Genomic DNA, 20090 nt, shown 5'->3' with positions numbered 1-20090 from the left:
CTGCAGAGAGTTAAAGAAAGGTCATATCCCCTTTCCTTGAGTTAAATATTACATTATGCAATCAGTATTTGGCTTTCTAAGTAGAATAATAGCACCTCACATGTCCCTATAGCCATCTTATCAATCAATCAAGCTTGAAAATGGCCATGCAACACATTTACTGGAGCCTAAAAACAAAGCGTCCATCTTTATTTTGGATACTGACTTGTCTCCATCACACCCAGGCTGAGTTATAGAAAAAAATAACAAAATGTGCAAATCTGTGATGGTTTACAGTCCTAATCATATAATCTCTAAACTGTTAAATCAGTGTGATGGATTCAGGTTAACACCATGTGTTACAATGTCTCTGTCTAACAATGGCCCTGCTTCCTAATGCACCTAAAGTAGGCATATCACAGAGAGAGATGGTTTGCTGTGCTGGAATTGCTAATGTGGCGACGGGAGAGCTCGTTTTAAATTGGTCTGATTAAGATGCAGGTGCGATTGGCTAAAAATGGGTTTGATTTCCTCTCAGGGGTGATGTAAGACATGTAGGGCCCGCTTGAACGCGAGTAACCCCGGCTGTTTTACCGAAAATAACCCGGGCACTGCAGCATCAGCACCAGGCAGCTGCGCAGGTGCGGCCTTTAAAGAGACAGCGGGGCCTGAAATCTCACCCAAACCTTCTTCATGTCTACACAGACTGTCAACAGCAGTGTATTGACAACGACGGTGCCGAATTGATCATCTGTATCAGTAGCTATTATGTGTCAAGATGAGAAATAGGCTCAAAATATTATATATTATTATTCACAGCGGGGCTTTATCCTAATTTCCTTGGGTTATTCATTTCTCCAGAGACAACAGCCCAAAGTAGCCCCACAATAGAACATTGAATACTTAAAAAGGTTTAAATCGGCATCGGAGGGGCTAATTTGAAACAGCCTGTGGCAGCCAATCTGATCTCCATTTAATTAGCCTAAATGTGAATCGATTCCAACTTTTAGGTCAGTGCTTTTTTCTTAAATCCCTGTTAAAATGTGTTAAAAGGGGACTTAAAATGTATCATCTATTTTACTGTGCGTACAGTGCCTTTACAAAATAGCCTATAGCCTACTAATTTATTTTAATACTTTCATTTTATTTATTATTTTTTTCTCTGTGAGATTTATTTCATTTTAAAACGTGGGGTTAGGTTAGGTTAACAATCAAAAGCAAAACAATATTTATTTTCCTCCTGTAGCATCCTGCCAGCAACGCCCTGTATCCCAGACCGGCGTGCGTACCACACACACGCACTAGCCTACACGGTAAGGGGATAACGGCTGCTACAGAACATCGAGCTGCTGCTGAAGCATCTGCAGCGCTGATCAGCTGTCTTTTGTTTCATTCCAGATGTCAGAGACTGATTGTCATCAACACCACTGCTGAGGATGTGTGTGAGTATTTCGATGCGAGTTCGGATCGGATGGATTCAATGAAAGGAATAATCCTACCGAGGAAAAACATGACAGGCACCCCGTTCCCCTGACGAATCTCTGGGATGCAGTCGTAGTTTGAGGCCGGACAGGATTTTAATCTCTGGAGTTGCTGTAGTGAATGCGGGATGGTGTGCGCCGCACCCCGAGATATATTGATAAGGAGAACGCAGCTCTTTCCTTTGATGGCTCTCATCCGATCCGATATTTTCCTTGACTGTGCACAGTGAGCATCTTGTTGTTTTTTTTGTTTGTTTTTTTCACTGGCTGGGACTGTTTGGGGTACCTTCGGATGTGGAGGGATTTTGCTGTTTTATCTGAAGGGATCAACAGAGCACTGTTGCTTTCACCGAGAGAGGAGAACCAGGGCTGAGCTGCTCACCTGGTCATTTCAACACACAATAATAAGTATGTGCAATAGCGTGCGTGTGCGTGTGCATGTGCAATGCAATACAATACACAATAGGACTGACTGGTAAAGCCTTACTGTATATGTTATCTCAGAATCATTGACTCATCTCCCTTTAAAAAAAAAGGTCACCTTTTCCCACTGCACTCTCATTTTCCAGCCTAAATAGTGTCTCATGTTTTCATTCTCATCAGTTTGTTGGTAACAGGTGCTTTTTGAAGAGCTGGCAGCATCCCTCATCACTGTGAAGTCACTGCAGAGCACAGAGTCACCACACCACTGCAGAGATACATTTAATAACCATACTTCATCCCCTTACAGGAGACTTTTACTATGGTGTGTGTGCTCTCATGACATGTCCTTGCTTTGGGGCCGCACATGATGGAACATATAGAGGCCTTCAGTCTGACTGAGAGGCCATTAAAGCCTGTCAGTGTTTTACTGAGCTTATATGCAAGCTGGTGATGGAAATGCACTAATGGTAGGGTGATCAATAGAAGCCATGGTCAATTTCCTTTGCTGGCCTTCTTCACATGAGGAGATTTTACTGCACATAGAGTCAATTGTGGATGGTAGACAGAAACTGGAGATTACTGAAGAATGCATTGCATGGCAGCAGTGGATGTTTGCATACAGTGATGTGTTAATGATATGAGTTTTGATACTAATTTTTAGTCTCTATTTCTGGTTTGCTTTGCTCCATAACTATTTTCCTCAGATGAGCGGTGATGTCATATTTGTCAGTATTTACCAGAGTACCCTTGATTCTGACATGAATGGTGTCACAAAATGATATTTTCTTGAGGATGAATGTGCCTGAACTAATCACAACTTGTGTCTGGGAGATGACTGGGTGTAAATATGTCATATGTAGAACAAAATACAAGTGTGCATATCTGTGTGTCACCATGACTTCCTTAATTTGATTATTTCAGGCCAGAATGTTCACAAAATAGGCAGTTTTTCAGCTGTTTCCTAACCATTTGGACAGAATCTGGTGGTTTTGTAGTTGTTATTTTATAATTACTTATACTATGCACAATTAATTTACAATAACCCCCCCCCATTAGTTTTCCTGATAGCATTTAAAGGTCCCATGGCATGAAAATTTCACTTTATGAGTTTTTTTAAAGGTCCCATGACATGGTGCTCTTTGGATGCTTTTATATAGACCTTAGTGGTCCCCTAATACTGTATCTGAAGTCTCTTTCCCGAAATTCAGCCTTGGTGCAGAATTACAGCCACTAGAGCCAGTCCCACAATGAGCTTTCCTTAGTTTGTGCCATTTCTGGGTCTGTATGATGTCTATCTCTTCATGCCATGGGACCTTTAACATTAATATGTGTTCCCCCAGCCTGCCTATGGTCCCCCACTGGCTAGAAATGGCGATAGGTGTAAACCGAGCCCTGGATATCCTGCTCTGCCTTTGAGAAAATGAAAGCTCAGGTAAGCCGATCTGGAAATTTTGCTCCTTATGAGCTCATAAGGAGCAAGATTACCTCCCCTTTCTCTGCTTTGCCCGCCCAGAGAATTTGGCCCACCCATGAGAAAGAGACATCATGGCTTTCAAACGAGCAAAGTGGCAGTTGGTCAAGGCCACACCCCCCCCCTCCACCTTGCCCCCCCCCCCCTCCATAAAAGCATCCAAATAGAACCATGTCATGGGACCTTTAAACATGCCTATGCATAAACCTCCAACTGATAATTACATTGCTCTTTATAAAATAGACCATTTGATTCACTTTTAATAACTAATTTAAATCATGCACAACATCCCCCTGCTTCACTTAGCACTGGAGTATTTTCCTTGTTAAATAACTATTGACTTTTACTGATTAATGTAATAGTAACATGATCCTGGTGCTGTGACATGAAAAGACGCTTTAGACAGGCCGCCTTGTCTAGAAAGAAATTTATGTGAATCAGCAGTTTACGCATGCTGCAGGACTGAAACCAGATCCCGACTCCTCACACTCATTCACCTCCACCAGCCAGTCCATAAAATAAGCTGCAATCAGATCATATCCAGCATTTCATGTCTACAGTCATCCTGAAATCATTGCTACAACACACCTTTGAGTCTACATATCTGCTGGTTTTCTCTGATCAGTCAGTCAAACAACTAGAAAACAGGAACCAAAACCATCAATAAAATGTTTGACTTGTTTATTGGCAAATTAAATAATTTACCTTACTATAATGAATTTTCCAGGTGAAAATTAATCTGCTATCTTTCATGCATAAAACATACAGGGATATGATGCTTCTTTTTTGAAGCAGGAGAGTGGAGTAGAGCTTGAAAACAGTTGTAAAGACAAATGTCTGTCCTCCTTTGCAGCCTTTCAGCATGGCCGAGAGGACACAGGAGCAGGGCTCGGTCAGCATCCCCATGGAGGAGACCAAACTCCATAGCGGAGCGCCTCCAGAGGTGCCACTGCTCACCCACTTAAAGAAAGTGGAGAACCACATCACTGAGGCCCAGCGCTTCTCCCACCTCCCACGCCGCTCTGCTGTGGACTTGGAGTTCAATGAGCTCTCGCACACCATCCGTGAGGGTCCCTGGTGGAAGAGGAGAGGTACTGCAAAGCTCAGTTGACATAGTAACCATGATGGATTGGCTGGGCAAGCAAGAAAGCACCACCCATGATGATCAATATCTGGGGTGCAGGAATAACACATGTAGCCCAGCCCTGTGCACACACACACACACACACACACACACACACACACACACACACACACACACACACACACACACACACACACACACTTGCAGACTTGCACCATGCTGTAGCAGGCAGTGTACTGGTAAGCTTTGCTGCGCTCAGCAGAGTTTAGACATCGTAAATAATTTACACTCACAGGTTGGCACATTGCTTGCCTCTCTTTTCCCTGTGTTGTCTGACGATAGGCAGTGAGTCAAGTCCACGATTGATCTGCTCATGAAATATGAACAGCAGCATTTCAACTCATTACCTTTATTACATAATGATGAGCCTCCAACCTTTGGTCATCTCCCACCCATTTCTCCACCCTCTGCAAACTATTATATTTAGCTGCTCGTTACGTTCTGTATATTTAGCAGGGCGGAGATGGGGGACTTAAGAAGAACCCTTTATTCACATTCTTCACAAAGTATGCTTAGGAGAGGCCCTGCATGATGCATTGCAGATTGTCTTGTGTTTATTTCAGTCTTGCGTAATATTGATGTGCATTATGAAAGCCTGGCAGAGGAGTGTTTGCTGTTCGACTATGAAACCTGAATGTATGGGAGTATTCATAAGGAGGATCACAGCTAGAAAGCTTGTGATGCCGGCTTTTCCGTTAGTGGATCTCATCAAATCAACCTGTGGTTTCTGCTTCTGTTTGTGTTGTCTCTTCATGGTGCCTGCTTCAGCTCATCAGGCCGATGATGTGTGAGCAGGAAGCGTCTCAGCTTTTACTAATTAAGTGGTGCCTTTCATAAAGAGGCTTGCCTGCCATTTTACTCTCTTTTCTATCTGACTGAACCTCCCGTCATATACATCCAGCTCCTTATTACCCCTCTCTGCCTCTCCAATTACCTCTGCCACTCACATAAAATAATATGATCACTGTGTTGCTTATATTTGACATACATTGTAGTTCATTCTGCTTGTCAGTGTTTGGGTTTCATTTGACAAACTAAGCTCAGAGATGATTCTCTGCTGTTCCTGTCTGCCTGATCAAGGCTGTAAAACAGTTATAATCAACCAGAGCTTAAGGCTGTTGTTCTGCTGTATGCTTTAGTTGTCAGTGATTATTTCTCCTTGGAAAAAAAAACACATAATTTTCTATCATTTCTGCTGAATTAAATTCAATTATACAGCTGAGCTGAGGAAAAGGGATGATGTCAACAGTGAGCCTTGAACCCTTGATGTCATTTGTAATTGAATGTGTTTTAGTTTTTGAGTCACTGACACACTACGTATGAGTCATTTCTTAAAATGTCTTTGGCAAAAACAGGAAGAGATTACCACGAAGAAGATAGCCTGTTGTAAACGCAGTAAATGTAGAATTGTTTATTTTATTGTAAAAGGGCTCAGGAAGGTCAGGTGATGTATGGGCTGCCCGCCATCTGCATTTATTTTTATTGTAGGTTCTTTTTAGCAAGAGCATTCATTTATCCCTGTTAGGATGACGTTGCGGTGACCTGCTTTCATGTTGAGGGTATTCTCTTCCTCTTGAGGTATTCTCCTAAACTGGTGAAACATTAGCCCAGCTACGAAAGGGGAAGGACAGGAAGAGGGAGGGAGAGCAGGGAAATGTTCACATGCCTCTCTGTGATTCCAGCTCTGTATTTTGTTATTTACTGCAATTGCGTCTCTGCACCTGCATTGTTGATTTGTTTAAAGGAAGAGGAGTGTGGTCATCTTAATAGATACAATCACATCTTTTACTGAACATGCTCTGTGCTGCTTAGCCCGTGCTCCTTTTAAAATGCATCGCCATGCACACAATAACTCAAATTTAAATTTGCTGCCAACATTTTCTTGCAGAATGGTTACGAATATTTATGATAAGGTTCAATTAAATTTGAAAAGAAAGCAGTCTTGTATTTGCTTATTTATCCTGTTGTGTGGTCAGACAGAGTCAGAGTTATACAGAGTCTGAGTGTGTTATCTATTAAATGTCCTTACGTGAGGGGAATGGACCATTAGAAAATGATCAAGGACATCAGACGGATCTAGTCTATTTATTGGAGCTAGTCTATATCCAAGACGTTCCGCTTCCAGGATTGCTCCATTGTCGCTGGAAATTCCGCCGGATTTCACTCTTCACTCTTTTCAGCCGGCTGTCCGGTACCTTCCGCTTTCTTTGTGTTGGAATTTTTCCCTTTGGTAGATTTATGAGGACTTTCTGGTTAACTGCTCCTCAGATCTCTGCAGGGTAAATCGAGACAGCTAGCTAGACTATCTGTCCAATCTGAGTTTTTTGATGCACGATTAAAACAACTTTTGAATGTACACATTTTGCAGCGGCACCATGGCTCTGCCCGGTGCTTAGCGCTGGCCATGATGATTGTGATTGGTTGAAAGAAATGCCAATAAACCAGAGCACGTTTTTCTCCCATCCCGGAATGCTGTGTGGACTAGCCAGACCCTCCTTTGCAGGTCTGTGGAGGAAGGTCTGGCAAAGCGAGACTAGTTGGAGCTACTACAAGTTTGGAAATAAAAAAATATGGGGGGGGTGGGTGGACTAAGAAAGAAGTGAGCTTACCAGATCTCTGTAGGAATGTCGGGTTGCATTGTGGAGAATATAGGCACTATGTTTTCACAAGGAAGAAAACTGCATGGAATAAAAAAGATGATATCTTTTTCCACTTTTATAACATCCAACAATATATAGAAGAGAGATGCGAAATTGCGGGAGTACTCTTTAAACATGCATTTTATCTAATTGCAGCCCATCTTATTTGATCAAAGAGCCTGTTTGTGTAGTCCTTCCCTAAGATTAGAATGATGAAGAAACAAGCATTGATTAAATGTGAGGGAAAATAACTACCTTTCTTCAGATCACACTGCTTTATGGAAACATTATATTCCTGGTGTGAGAATTGGGTTGTCATTTGTGTCAAGGGCTCCAATTTGAGGCATGTAAGAACCCACCTCAACCGTGACTCATAATAATTTGTCAAACAATTACTTTGAGACTTTCTAACACATCAGACTCGATGTAGACTGTCAAATGTTGTTACATTGGTGTGTATTTGACAGTGAGGTGAGCTACATACTCTGTGGCTCTCATGGGTGATCAGGATGTGCCTGCAGCCTCACAAAGATAAGGCCCTTATTATGCGCGACCTACACCGGGTTAGATCATCAGTATGCACCACATGCCATAGCAGGGCTGCTTCACTGACAGGGCTGCTTCGCTGCTCTGCTGTCTGAGTGGAGGCTGTCTGATGTAATAACACTGCGTGGGAGGAAGGAGCACTGCCATTAGGGTACTTTACTCATAGAGTGAGGGTTTAAGGGTGCTGGCAGCTCTGCCGAGACCCTAATTACACAGCTCGAGACAGGAAGAATCATCCCTGCAGACAATGCAGAAATGGGTAAGGCAAGGGAGACAGGGGTGATAACCTGGCAGGATACTTTTTTTACTTTCCATATCTGGAATCTTTCAGAATCTACATATGTCAGTTCTAAAACTGTTAAAACCTAAGCAATATACAGTAAAAGGGCACGCCACGTCCACCATTTTTAAAACCGCTACAGGAAAACAATGCCTGTGGTTTATCTGTTGGCGCCACTGAAGGAGCCATTATCTTTCTCTACTCTTGTTTTTCTTATTTTCTTTTTTTCCTTTACAGTATTGTTTGCACACCTGATGCCAAACTCTCCTAAAATGCTATGAAATCTTCTGGTGGATGTTCAAAATACACTTTAGAAATATTTTGTAGACAATGTAACATAAAAGTGTGGCTGGTAAATAGGCTAGAATAGTAAATGTAACGGACTGTTTAAGATCTTCCAATATGTAGCGTAAAAAGATACATGTAAACTTTGGAGGAAAATGTCTGAGAATATTTGTTAGAAACAATTTCAGACCAATTGCAGCACGATAAATAACAGCTTGTTTCCTCTCTGTCAGGTTACAAAGCCCTCCTCAAGTGTCTGTCGGGAAGATTCAACAGCAGAGAGCTGATTGGCATCATGGGGCCTTCTGGAGCTGGGAAGTCCACTCTGATGAATATTCTGGCGGGGTACAGGTGAGAGGTGAAAGATCATACTTTTGATTTAATTTAGGGCTTAGAAAATGTCTGCAATATCATTGTGTTTTATGTTGGGAAACAGGGAGACGGGCATGAAGGGCCAGATCCTGGTGAACGGTCGACCGAGGGACCTGAGGACCTTCAGGAAGATGTCGTGCTACATCATGCAGGATGACATGCTGCTGCCACACCTCACTGTGAGGGAGGCCATGATGGTGAGGTCATCTAAAAAAAAATCAAAATAAAGACCTCATTAAATCCTTATGTTCAATAATAATGTGCTGACCTCTATCTGTCTTTCAGGTTTCTGCCAATCTGAAACTGAATGAGAGCATGCAAGTCAAAAAAGAACTTGTAAGTCTGAATATGTTGATTGCATTACATATGTACAGAATTATTTTTCAGCTACAGATAGACAAGAAATAGCAATGAGTCTCACTTCAAAATTGCCATGCTACAGTTCATATTTATACCAAAAAGCTATCCTTTTAATTCCTTGTGTTAGATAATTATGGGTAAGCCAGCCTTCTTTATTATTATTATTGGATTTACAGGATATGGCTTGTACAGGCCATAAATGTCACTTCCTATACATGGATAACAATCGTTGTTGATGTCCACCATCTTGTCTGCAGCCAGGTCAAATCTTACGATATAAGGTCACATATAGCATGATAGTAGATATCATCCACCCCTACTAGTCATCATCATGTACCCACATTTGTTTCTGTTTGTGCCTAAGGTGGATGAGATCCTGACTGCTCTGGGTCTTCAGGAGTGTGCTCAGACACGCACCAACTCTATCTCTGGGGGCCAGTGTAAAAGACTGGCCATTGCCCTCGAGCTGGTCAACAATCCTCCTGTCATGTTCTTTGATGAGCCCACCAGGTTAGGATAGTACTTAGCTGGATTGAATGTAAAATCAACATAAATCCAGATTAAAAAGTGCATCTATCTGTTTGGTTTTCTGTCTGGTCTTGTGCCCTATCCCAGTGGTTTGGACAGCGCATCTTGCTTCCAGGTGGTTTCTCTCATGAAGTCTCTGGCTCTGGGAGGGCGGACAATCATCTGCACCATTCATCAGCCCAGTGCCAAGCTCTTTGAGATGTTTGACAAGGTAACATGAGTGCTTATAGTGCTGGACACATCTAGCTTTCCATAAGGTGCTCAGACCATGCAGGGCACTACAGGTTAGCATGATTTATTTTATCCAGCTGACAAGCAGCGCAGCAGTCAGTACTCAGGCCTGTTGTTTTGTTAGTTGTTCATATATTATTCAGAGAGTCAGTGAGTTGGAAACAATGTTGATTACTCTATACCTGTGTTCCCCCACCAGCTGTACATCCTCAGTCAGGGTCAGTGCATATACAAGGGCACAGTCCCTTACCTCATCCCTTATCTGAAGAACCTGGGCCTCCACTGCCCAACGTATCACAATCCTGCTGACTTCAGTAAGTCAAGCAACTCCTTTAGTACACATGTTTGTCTGTTTGTCAGTGTTTTTGTTCGTACCAGCTTGTCCTCTCTGTCCCCAGTCATTGAGGTGGCATCAGGGGAGTATGGGGATCTGAATCCAGTGCTGTTTGAGGCAGTCCAGGGTGGACTATGCTCCGAGGAGGGCAAGAAGAACTCCAGAGACAAAAGTGACTCGTCCTGTCCCTCTCAATGTCACAGTGTGAGTGGATCACCCCTCTTGCCTATCACCACACCTATATTTATTATATTAACAGACGTCATAGCCTCACATCATATAGTAATTGTAAATGTAAGCCCTACACCACAGAACTTTGAAAATGCCTTTAGAAATCTCAAAGAATTGTTTGATGACAGGAAATGATTTCAGATTCAGATTTCATCAGTTTCCTTCAGCAATTTCTGATGGAATCACTGAATTCATTGAACAATAACTGATCTACTCATTTACATGAAAAGTAAAGGAAACATATTTCATATCTGCAAAGCCACAATGTGATAGAAATGATAAATACTGTCCAATAACTTCATATTTGAGGTTCAAATAAGTAATCACAGCCAATAAAAGAACCCCAAAATTTAACACACACAGTTAATTGTGTTCCATTAAATAAAAATACCCCATCCCTATCCACATAATCCAAACTGATCTCCTCTCCTCCACTCCATCGATCTGTTTCCTCAGCTTCCCCTCACTCTCTCTTTCTCAGCCTCTAAGTCGCTTTTGATAAGACCATCAGCTAAATGCTAAAACTGTAAATGTAAACCACCAAGAGCTCTCTGGTATACCATTACTCCTGTATGGCGCAATCTTGCCCTTCTACTCCTTTAAACATTTTATCAGTTTATTGATTTTCTCTGTTGCCCATTCTATCTACTCCTGGGGTTTTCTGTGTAGGCATCAGCCAGTAACCTTTACCAAAACCAGAGATTATGTTTTTGAATCTTATATATGTCCATATCATCATTTTCTGGCTACTGCCTTCTAACTTTTATATTCTTTGATTGCATGATTTCAGATATTGTAACTATAGTGACCTTCCACTTCCACTCAAAATGTCAGCCATCATTCACCACCGAGAATGAGGTGCAGACACAGTATGCTTTGGAGGATTTCATTTATTTATGGACCAAATGTATGTCTATACTGACATTAAAACTTTGTTAAGATAAATGGACCTTGTCATGGAAATTTTGAATAAAAACTCAAATCACACACATTTCTTACATGATATTAAATACTGACAGGGTACACACATCAAATAAACAGTCAAAGTATTTGTTATTCTACTGTTTGGATCAGTTTTTTTTTTAAAGGTTTATTTAGATAGGGACAGATACAAAAAAACATAGATAAACTTCAACAGCCATCTGATGTATGTATCATAGTGTTTTTAGCCGAAGCTAATTCTCGACACTTGTCCCTAGTAGGGCTAAGTTAAAGATTAATTTACAATGCGGTGTAGAACGGATATGATTTCTCTTTTTTGCTAATGGTTGTCTAGTATCTGTGTGTAACTAACTCCTTGTTCTCGCTGTATTTCTCCACAGGACACAGGAACCCTTGAGAAACATAGCTTTGCCACCAGTACATTCACACAGTTCTGCATACTCTTCAAAAGAACCTTCATTACAATATGCAGGGACACGGTAAAATAATTATTCTACAAACTTTTGACTGTGATAAGCAAAGCCTATTATGAAAAACAGGTTTAATCTGATTCTTGGTATCAATTAAGGGCTTGAGTTGTGTTTATTGATGTTTATTTTGTGTGTTTTCAAGGTGCTAACCCACCTCAGGGTGATGTCCCATATTTGTATTGGAGTGCTGATTGGCTTGCTTTATTTCAAGATTGGAAATGATGCCAGCAGGGTCTTCAACAACACTGGCTTCCTCTTTTTCTCCATGTTGTTCCTCATGTTTGCTGCCCTGATGCCCACCGTTCTAACCTGTAAGATGCTTAGTCTAGCAAGAGATCGGAAACATTGATTTGCTGTGTTGTTTTTCTGGTTTAAGTGAAGTCTTATAACGCTGCTGTTGTTCCACAGTTCCCCTGGAGATGTCCGTGTTTATAAGGGAACATCTCAACTACTGGTACAGCCTGAAGGCCTATTACTTGGCCAAAACAATGGCTGACATACCATTCCAGGTAATGTTCGAATGATTGAGCACACAATGGTTTTGACATGAATACAGTTATATTTCAAATAAGCGACACTACAAAATCTCTTTTACAGGTGCTTTGTCCAATCTTGTACTGTAGTATAGTGTACTGGATGACTGAACAGCCACCAGAGGCGACTCGCTACCTGCTCTTTATGGCATTGTCCACATCCACGGCCCTGGTGGCCCAATCCCTAGGTCTGCTTATAGGGGCTGCATCCACGTCTCTGCAGGTGAGGAAACATGCGTCCTTTAAATTAGACGTCCCACTCCTCTAAAACAATTGTTTGGGTTTTTGTTGCTGTTTGACCTTCACTGTGCAGGATGACGTATGTACAGAGTACTGTTTTCTCATTTATCTGCTGAAGAGGGAAAGTTTCTCTATGCTCGCTTTAAATCTGAGTGTTGTGATGTGTTCAAACAAGCGTCATTTTGTGACATCACAACTGGAAAGGCAATCCCTGCGTTCCAATATCCATGCTACCATACTATTTAGTATGCCAGAAAAATATTTAGTATGTCCCAATACATAATATGTCAAATGCAATATGCCAAAAATACCAGGATGTTCTTCTGCATCCCGTCAGATTTTGCAGTATGCAAGCCAGCAGGCTTTTCTGGCTATTCTGACCCACAATCTTTAGCGCAGCATATATGAGCAACAGAGTCAAAGTTCAAGGTGCAATGTTATGAAGTAGTATGTCCCAATTGTATGCATACTACATGCAACACTATGTTCTATGTAATGGCAGCTAGTACCAGTAAAAAGAAAAAGTATACGATTTGGAACTCAACAAGGAAGAATGCATGGAATGAAGACGATGATATTTCTGTTTCTGCTGAATTGATTCGATCCTTTAAACTGTCCACGGTGAGTCCAACAATGTTATAGAATTGCAATGCTAAACCTGCGCAGTATTCTTTTAAGTATCTGCTGACAAGTTATTTGTCATAAATTTTAGATATTTGTTCCACAGGTGGCAACCTTCGTGGGTCCAGTCACAGCCATACCTGTGCTCCTCTTCTCTGGCTTCTTCGTCAATTTTGACACCATTCCCAAATACCTACAGTGGAGCTCTTATATTTCCTATGTCAGGTACTGTCAGCTACTTTATGCATTTTTTTTTAAACACTTTATTTGTACATTTCAAGTTATAATATGAAACAATCATATTATCTATCTTACAAATAATCATAGAAAAACAATCCCAACAAGACAAAGACAGACCAAACCTAAAATCAACCTGACAGACTTGTCACAGACAACAGACGGACAGGAGATTAAAAAAAATAAAAATAAAAAAAATAACAAGTGCACCTAACATTCCTTATGAGAAGATCGACCAAGGGCAGGTTTAAACATTCAGAGTTCCAGTTCCAGACCAGGTAAATTGTTCACATAAGTTATCAGAGGGTCCCAGGTTTTGTAGAATCTGTTGATGGAACCGTTGAGAGTACATCTGATTTTTTCCAGCTTAACATTCTGCATAATGACCCTAATCCAGTGGTGGTGTGATGGAGGAGTAGCAGCCTTCCATTTAAATAAAATCAAGCATCTAGCTAATAAGGAGGAAAAGGCAATGACCCTCTGTAGCTGAACAGGGGGAACAGATCCTGTTGTATCAGAAAACCAACCGAAAATAGCAACCAAGGGAGAGGGTGAGATGTTATAAGCATAAGCATTAGAGATGACTTCAAAAAAGGATGACCAGAAAGGAACAAGTTTCGGACAAGACCAGAACATAAGATAGGAAGTAGCTGGCGTCTGTTTACATCTATCGCATAATGGGTCTACGTTCGGAAATATTCTTGCTAATTTGGCTTTTGAGAAGTGCAACCTGTGTAACACTTTAAACTGTATTAAAGAACTATGTCTGGAACATATGGAAGAAGAATGGACTCTAGTAAGAGCCATATCCTATTCCTCATCAGACAGCTGCACCCCCAAGTCATTTTCCCACTGTTCTCGAATATGTGAAATAGAGAGGTTGCAGCTATCCATGATATGGGAATAAATAAATGATATTCTTCTCTTAGTTAGCATATTGACCCGTAATAGGGAATCCAAACAAGAAGGAGAGGGGAGTGTAGGAAAATTAGCAAACTTTTTATGAGTAAAATCCCTAATTTGCAAGTATCGGAAAAAATGATTATTTGTCAGACCGAATTTTCTGGATAGTTGTTCAAAGCTAGCAAAAGTATCATTAACATACAGGTCCTCAATACTATGAATGCCCTTGTCATACCAAATTTTGAAGCCATTGTCCATTAGGGATGGTTGAAAAAGATGATTGTGTATTATTGGTGAGTGAATAGAAATACTCTGAATACCCAGACACCTTTTCAACTGATTTACGATGCGTAGTGATTGACTTACAATTACATTACCCTTAATATTATTAACTAGTGATAGTAGAGATGCGCAAAGTAAAGCAGGGAGGGAGTGTGGGCTGCTTGTAACCTTTTAAATCTGGAGCCATGCAGGGATCCTATCATTCCAATCTTTTAACCACAGAGAGATGGCATTAAAATTCGCAGCCCAATAATATGTGCGCAAATTTGGAAGTGAAAGCCCACCCACATCTTTTGGTCTTTCCATGAATTCTTTTCTTATGCAAGCTGATTTATTGTTCCATATATAGGAGGAAATCATTTGATTAAATGCCTTTAAAAAAGACTGTGGTATATAAACAGGCAGTGCCTGAAACAAATATAGAAACTTTGGTACAATATTCATCTTTACAGAATTTGTTCTCCCGATAAGAGATAGTGGCAAAATAGACCACCTTTTAATATCTTGTTTGCACTGTTCCAACAGAGGAGTGATGTTACTTTTAAATAGACTGTAATAGGATTTGGTGACTTTTACACCCAGATATGTAAAGGACTCGGCGGACAACTTAAATGGCAGATTGGGATATTCACTGGCATTACTACTAATGGGGAAGTATTCGCTCTTATTAAAATTTTGTTTATACCCAGATATGCTACCAAATTCCTGTAAGATTGTAAGGATTTCAGGGGTAGTTGTGATAGGGTTGGTGACATATAGTAACAAGTCGTCTGCATAAAGCAAGACAGTACGAGTTAAGCCACCACGTGAGATACCTTGTATACTAGTATTGCATCTAAGAGCTATGGCAAGTGGCTCTATAGCCAAAACGAAAAGTAACGGACTCACTGGATCCCCTTGTTTTGTCCCTCTATGAAGAGGAAAATACTCCGACGAGATACCGTAGGTACAAACTGAGGCAGTTGGATCAGTGTAAATGAGCTTGATAAGGTGAGTGAAGTTAGGGCCAAAACCAAACCTGCCAAGTGTATGAAAAAGATAACCCCACTCAACCTGATCAAACGCCTTTTCGGCATCAAGCGATATTACTGCTTCTGGGAATGGAGTGCTAGATTCAGTATAGATGATATTAAACAATCGTCTCAGGGTAAAATAGGATTGTCTGCCCTGGACAAACCCAGTCTGATCCTCCGAAATGACATGAGGAAGAATTGTCTCAAGCCGGAGAGTGCAATGGCCTTTGAGAACACTTTGCCGTCACAATTTGTCAAGCTGATTGGTCTATAAGATGAGCAATCATGAGGGTCCTTATTCTTCTTTAATAACAGTGTAATAGACGCCTGGCGAAGCGTAGGCGGAAGAATGTTATTCTCCAGTGCTTCTGCATAGACTGAGAGAAGAAGAGGGGCAAGTTTATTTTTACATTTTTTATAAAAATCAGTTGGAAACCCATCCGGGCCAGGGGCTTTTCCACTCTGAAGGGACATTATTGCGTTGTTGATTTCTTCCAGTGTCAAATTTTGTTCCAATCGTTCTTTAGAGTCAGGGTCAATAGTAGGAATGGTCAAATTGGTTGTGATCAGGTGTTGAATCTGAAGAATATAATTTAGAATAGAACTCTTTAAAGCAGTTGTTAATAGCCTGATGGTCCTCCGTTGAGGAGATGCAATTCAAATTTCTAAGAGAGTCCACACTAGTTTTAGACTTCTCTTAAATTTATTTTGGCCATCTGTCTTTGTGGTCAGTCTTTCTCTGATCTAAAATTATTCTCTTTAAATAAGCCTGGGTTCACGAATTCAACATTTCCTATTTCAGGTACGGCTTTGAGGGGGTAATACTCTCTATCTATGGGATGAACCGGTCGGAGCTGGAGTGTCCGGGCGTGGTGTGTAAGTTTCAAAAGCCAGAGGAGGTCCTGCAGCTGCTGGATGTGGAAGATGCAAAGCTCTACGTGGACTTCATGGTGCTGGGGGTCTTCTTCCTGGTCCTTAGACTCGCTACTTACCTGGTTCTGCGCTACAAAGTCAAGTCAGAGCGTTAAGACGTTGAGAGGCTAATGGATTTAGATACTCTCACATATCCCAGCAGTGTGAGATAGTAAGCAAACATATAGTCCTTCTTTCTCTGTCTTTCTCTGACTTTACATATGTGTACAAAGACATACACAAGTCCAGCACATAAAATCATCAGAAAGCTGTGCTGCACCACCAAACTGTATAGTATAATATTATCTTTTAAACGGTTTGTTATTCAAGAAAAAAGTGTTGTTCTGCCCATTATTAGTTGTCCTTCAGGTAATAGTATTCTTTAGCTCACCATTATCTTCTAAAAATATTGTGTATCTGCATTATACATAAACAAAATAGCCACCAAAGTAAAGCATGTGTCTTTAAACTGATATATTTAGATTTTTGGCAACTCCAAGAAAGGGCCACATGAATCATCCCGATTTATGGGGAGCCATAGAAACCATATTTGTGCAGGAGTGTCCAATTGTAGCTAATGCCTAAAAAGATAATCCAAAACCCACGTCAAAATCCCGTTAATTGCACCTATCAAGATGCCCCAGGAACATGATTTCGAGATGGATACCTTTTTATTGCTATGAGGAAAAGTGGAAACTTTCAGTGCCACAAACAGTGTTTGTGCGGCTTCCCACTATCCTGTAGGATCATCTCATCAGGTATCTTTACCAGGATGCTAAACATGATGGCTTTTCTTTACGGATCCTTTATAAATCGACTGCCAGTGGATGAGTTTCCTCGCTTTCCATCTGCAGTGTGGATCAATTTTGCAGGACCTTCTACCTGACCTTTGAAGGTGGTAGAGCGTTTAGACGTGACATGAGATGTTTGTAAAAAAAAGAAGAAAAAAAAGAAAGTCAAGCAGTGTGTCTTATACAAAGACTAATATGGATGCACCCTGCGACCAGACCTGATTCCTTACTTGCTCCCTAATATAGGCTAATATACCAAGGAAGCATTCAGAAAGCAAGCATGACTGCTGTTTCCATCCTGATGCAGAGGGCTGTTGCACAGAGAGAATGATGTTTTAGGTGAAGTGCAACAGCCTTTTCTGTGGATAAAAAAAGAATCATCTTTTGACACAATTCTTTGAAACTGCTTGTGTCCACTCGTTGTATGTCTCTTTAGCTGCCTCCTCCCTGAGCTACTCTATCCTTCTCTTCTTCTGCTTTGCTGATGTCTGACAGATGTGTGTTGTCTAAAACAATTCTAGATATATGAAATGCTGGCTGGGCAGTTTTGGTGCCTCTGCACTAGAATGATTTGAGTTTCCTCTGCTTCATTGTTTGCACATACACCTTATGTCAACAAACATGCTGGAACACACACACACACACACACACACACACACACACACACACACACACACACACACACACACACACACACACACACACACACACACACACACACACATACATGCACACACACGGCAATGTTTAGAAGAGCCTCTCCTTGTTGCTGGGCAATGCAAATGTTTTCCAATAGACTTATTTCTTACTTAAACTATGCTACTTAGTAATCCTTATTATAATGCATAAAATAGTGCAGAGTATATAATCAATGATTGTACAGTGAATATGTCATGCTGTAAACAAATTTGCACTTTTCAATGTATGTCGATTCTTTTTTATTTATTTGTATTTTATTTTATTTTAATATATCTATGTGATGAGTGCTGCTTGAAAGTACAACGGGAAAAACAGCAACCGAATGTTGCATGTTCACATTAGAAATGAAGTTCATGAAAAAATTAATTTCAGAGTAAAGCATAACAATTTTATTTCCTTGTCCAAATGTATGTATTCTGCCTTGTTTGAGGAGATGCAAATCATCTTCTTTCTGCTGAAAATGTTTAGAATATGGATTCAAGTGCATCATTGCTGTAGATAAAAAAAAAAAAGAATCAGGAGTGAGAAGGTAATGTAGAAATGTGTGAATTGTGCTGGAAGGTAGAAGGATTAACAACAGTCAAACAAATGTATCATTATGTAGCTAAGGAGATTGGCAGTCTCTTTAGGAGCGAACTGGATCAGAAAGCAGATCAGTGATCACTGTTCAGCAGGTGGAATCCTGCACAGACAGAAGGTTGTAGGTGGAGATTTGGATTCTGTCATTAATAGCAATAGCCAACATTGAGATGTTTGTTATACCTCCCAATGTCATAAATCAGTTCATATGTTTTATAGTAAGAGCTTGATTTGAGTCATTTTGTTCTTACCAGTTTAATTATCTGCAATAAGCATCCAAATGGTGTTTTAACTCTATGAGAATTTCATGAAGGGACAATGTGACACCGCAACCCCCCCACCCATCTTTTCATTTTAGTTTTTTGGTGGACAGGTTTACTGGATGGCCCTCTTAAGGATTCAATTGGAGGGACAGAAGCAGAATAACAATAATACTAATACAATGTACTGTAGATGGGTGCTGCTGGATAAGATTAAGCTACCGGAAATATCTTAATGTCAGACCCCATCAAGATAATTGGTTCTCAATGCGTAGCATGGGAGAAATACCGCATGAAGCCAGTTTTACTGCCAACACAGCAGATAGGCTATGTGTTTAAACCTTCCCCCAATTATATCAAAAGCCATGAGTTGGTAGCAGACCTGCGGGTGTGACTTTGTATGGTAAAAAAAAAAAAAAGCTCCAGCCCCAGAACAAAGCAGGGATAATTAGCAGTGTTGAAGTCATTAACCAGTCTGGAAACGTCTCGGCCCGAGGTCTGAAGGCCTGTGGTACCAAAGAAGAAAACAAATCATCCTTCTTCTGCTGCAAAATGTAAACTGTAGAGGGTGCACCTCTCACTGAGATTATGTTGTCAAATGTTCTCATTAATTTTCTCACCAAAGAAAGAGCTCTGAAAAGTTATTCAAATCCCACTGGATTTTCCTGATTTCAGGATTTTTAATCCTAAAATGATCATGTTTTTTAAGATTTGTTTCCCAGTGTCCCTTCCAGGTCAGAAAAGTGATATGTATGACAGATATGATTTGGCTCCAGTGGAGATACTAAAATCATGTGTAAGCAGTATTCAGCATGTGCGAGATGCAGCTGATGAGCGTATGTTCAAATGTTCAAAAATGCTTTTTCACTCTCTTTGACACTTTTTTTTATTATGTTACTATTTCTCCTGTTTGTCCTAATAAGCCACCTGGCTTTAGTGCACTCTATCATGCATGGGAAATAATAATATGCAGACTATCAGAAAGCCATGGTTGTCTGATTGAAAATTAGTAATAGAATGAAAGGCTGTTTAACACCGGATGTTTTATTTTTTTATTTTTGTTTGATATAATTTGTTTATCGTTTACAGTTAAATTTATGGTTTCTCAACTCCAAAAAATGCAAGTTCTGTATACTGAACGCTGTTCTGAGGATTATAATAAAGATCATTTATAACCTTTGCCCTTGCTCAGTGAGATGATTTGCTCAAACATTGACTGTTCATTTGTGAGGCTTATACATAGCCACAACGTTAATGAAGTTGATATATATGGTTGTTTGCTAAATCAGGTATCCCACACTACA

At 40.5% G+C, this 20090-nt stretch overlaps 1 protein-coding gene across 2 annotated transcripts; it reads left to right on the top strand.

Moving 5' to 3' along the window:
* The first annotated feature begins 956 nt into the window (after positions 1-956).
* abcg4a (ATP-binding cassette, sub-family G (WHITE), member 4a) lies at positions 957-19966 on the top strand. Of its 2 annotated transcripts, none has more exons than XM_039778149.1 (16): positions 957-989; positions 1226-1868; positions 4208-4445; positions 8482-8599; positions 8685-8817; positions 8906-8956; positions 9345-9490; positions 9596-9719; positions 9939-10053; positions 10138-10277; positions 11627-11725; positions 11928-12027; positions 12125-12225; positions 12314-12472; positions 13217-13335; positions 16348-19966. In XM_039778149.1, the coding sequence occupies exons 3-16, from the start codon at positions 4217-4219 to the stop codon at positions 16571-16573; spliced, it is 1860 nt and encodes a 619-aa protein (XP_039634083.1). In that variant the 5' UTR covers positions 957-989; positions 1226-1868; positions 4208-4216; the 3' UTR covers positions 16574-19966. The 2 variants fall into 2 exon arrangements, with proteins under 2 accessions (XP_039634083.1, XP_039634082.1); XM_039778148.1 differs by having other exon boundaries at positions 958-989; positions 11859-12027.
* Positions 19967-20090: the final 124 nt, after the last annotated feature.

Source organism: Perca fluviatilis, chromosome 16 (assembly GCF_010015445.1).
Source record: "Perca fluviatilis chromosome 16, GENO_Pfluv_1.0, whole genome shotgun sequence".
Classification (NCBI taxonomy): domain Eukaryota; kingdom Metazoa; phylum Chordata; class Actinopteri; order Perciformes; family Percidae; genus Perca; species Perca fluviatilis.
The sequence above is the reverse complement of the archived record's forward strand: the minus strand, read 5'-3'. Positions and strand labels throughout refer to the sequence as shown.

Coding starts and splice junctions, on each gene's coding strand:
- abcg4a (XM_039778148.1), top strand. CDS start 4,217: ATGGCCGAGAGGACACAGGAGCAGGGCTCGGTCAGCATCCCCATGGAG. Junction 8,600..8,684: donor AATATTCTGGCGGGGTACAG/GTGAGAGGTGAA, acceptor GTTGGGAAACAG/GGAGACGGGCATGAAGGGCC. Junction 10,278..11,626: donor GTCCCTCTCAATGTCACAGT/GTGAGTGGATCA, acceptor ATTTCTCCACAG/GACACAGGAACCCTTGAGAA.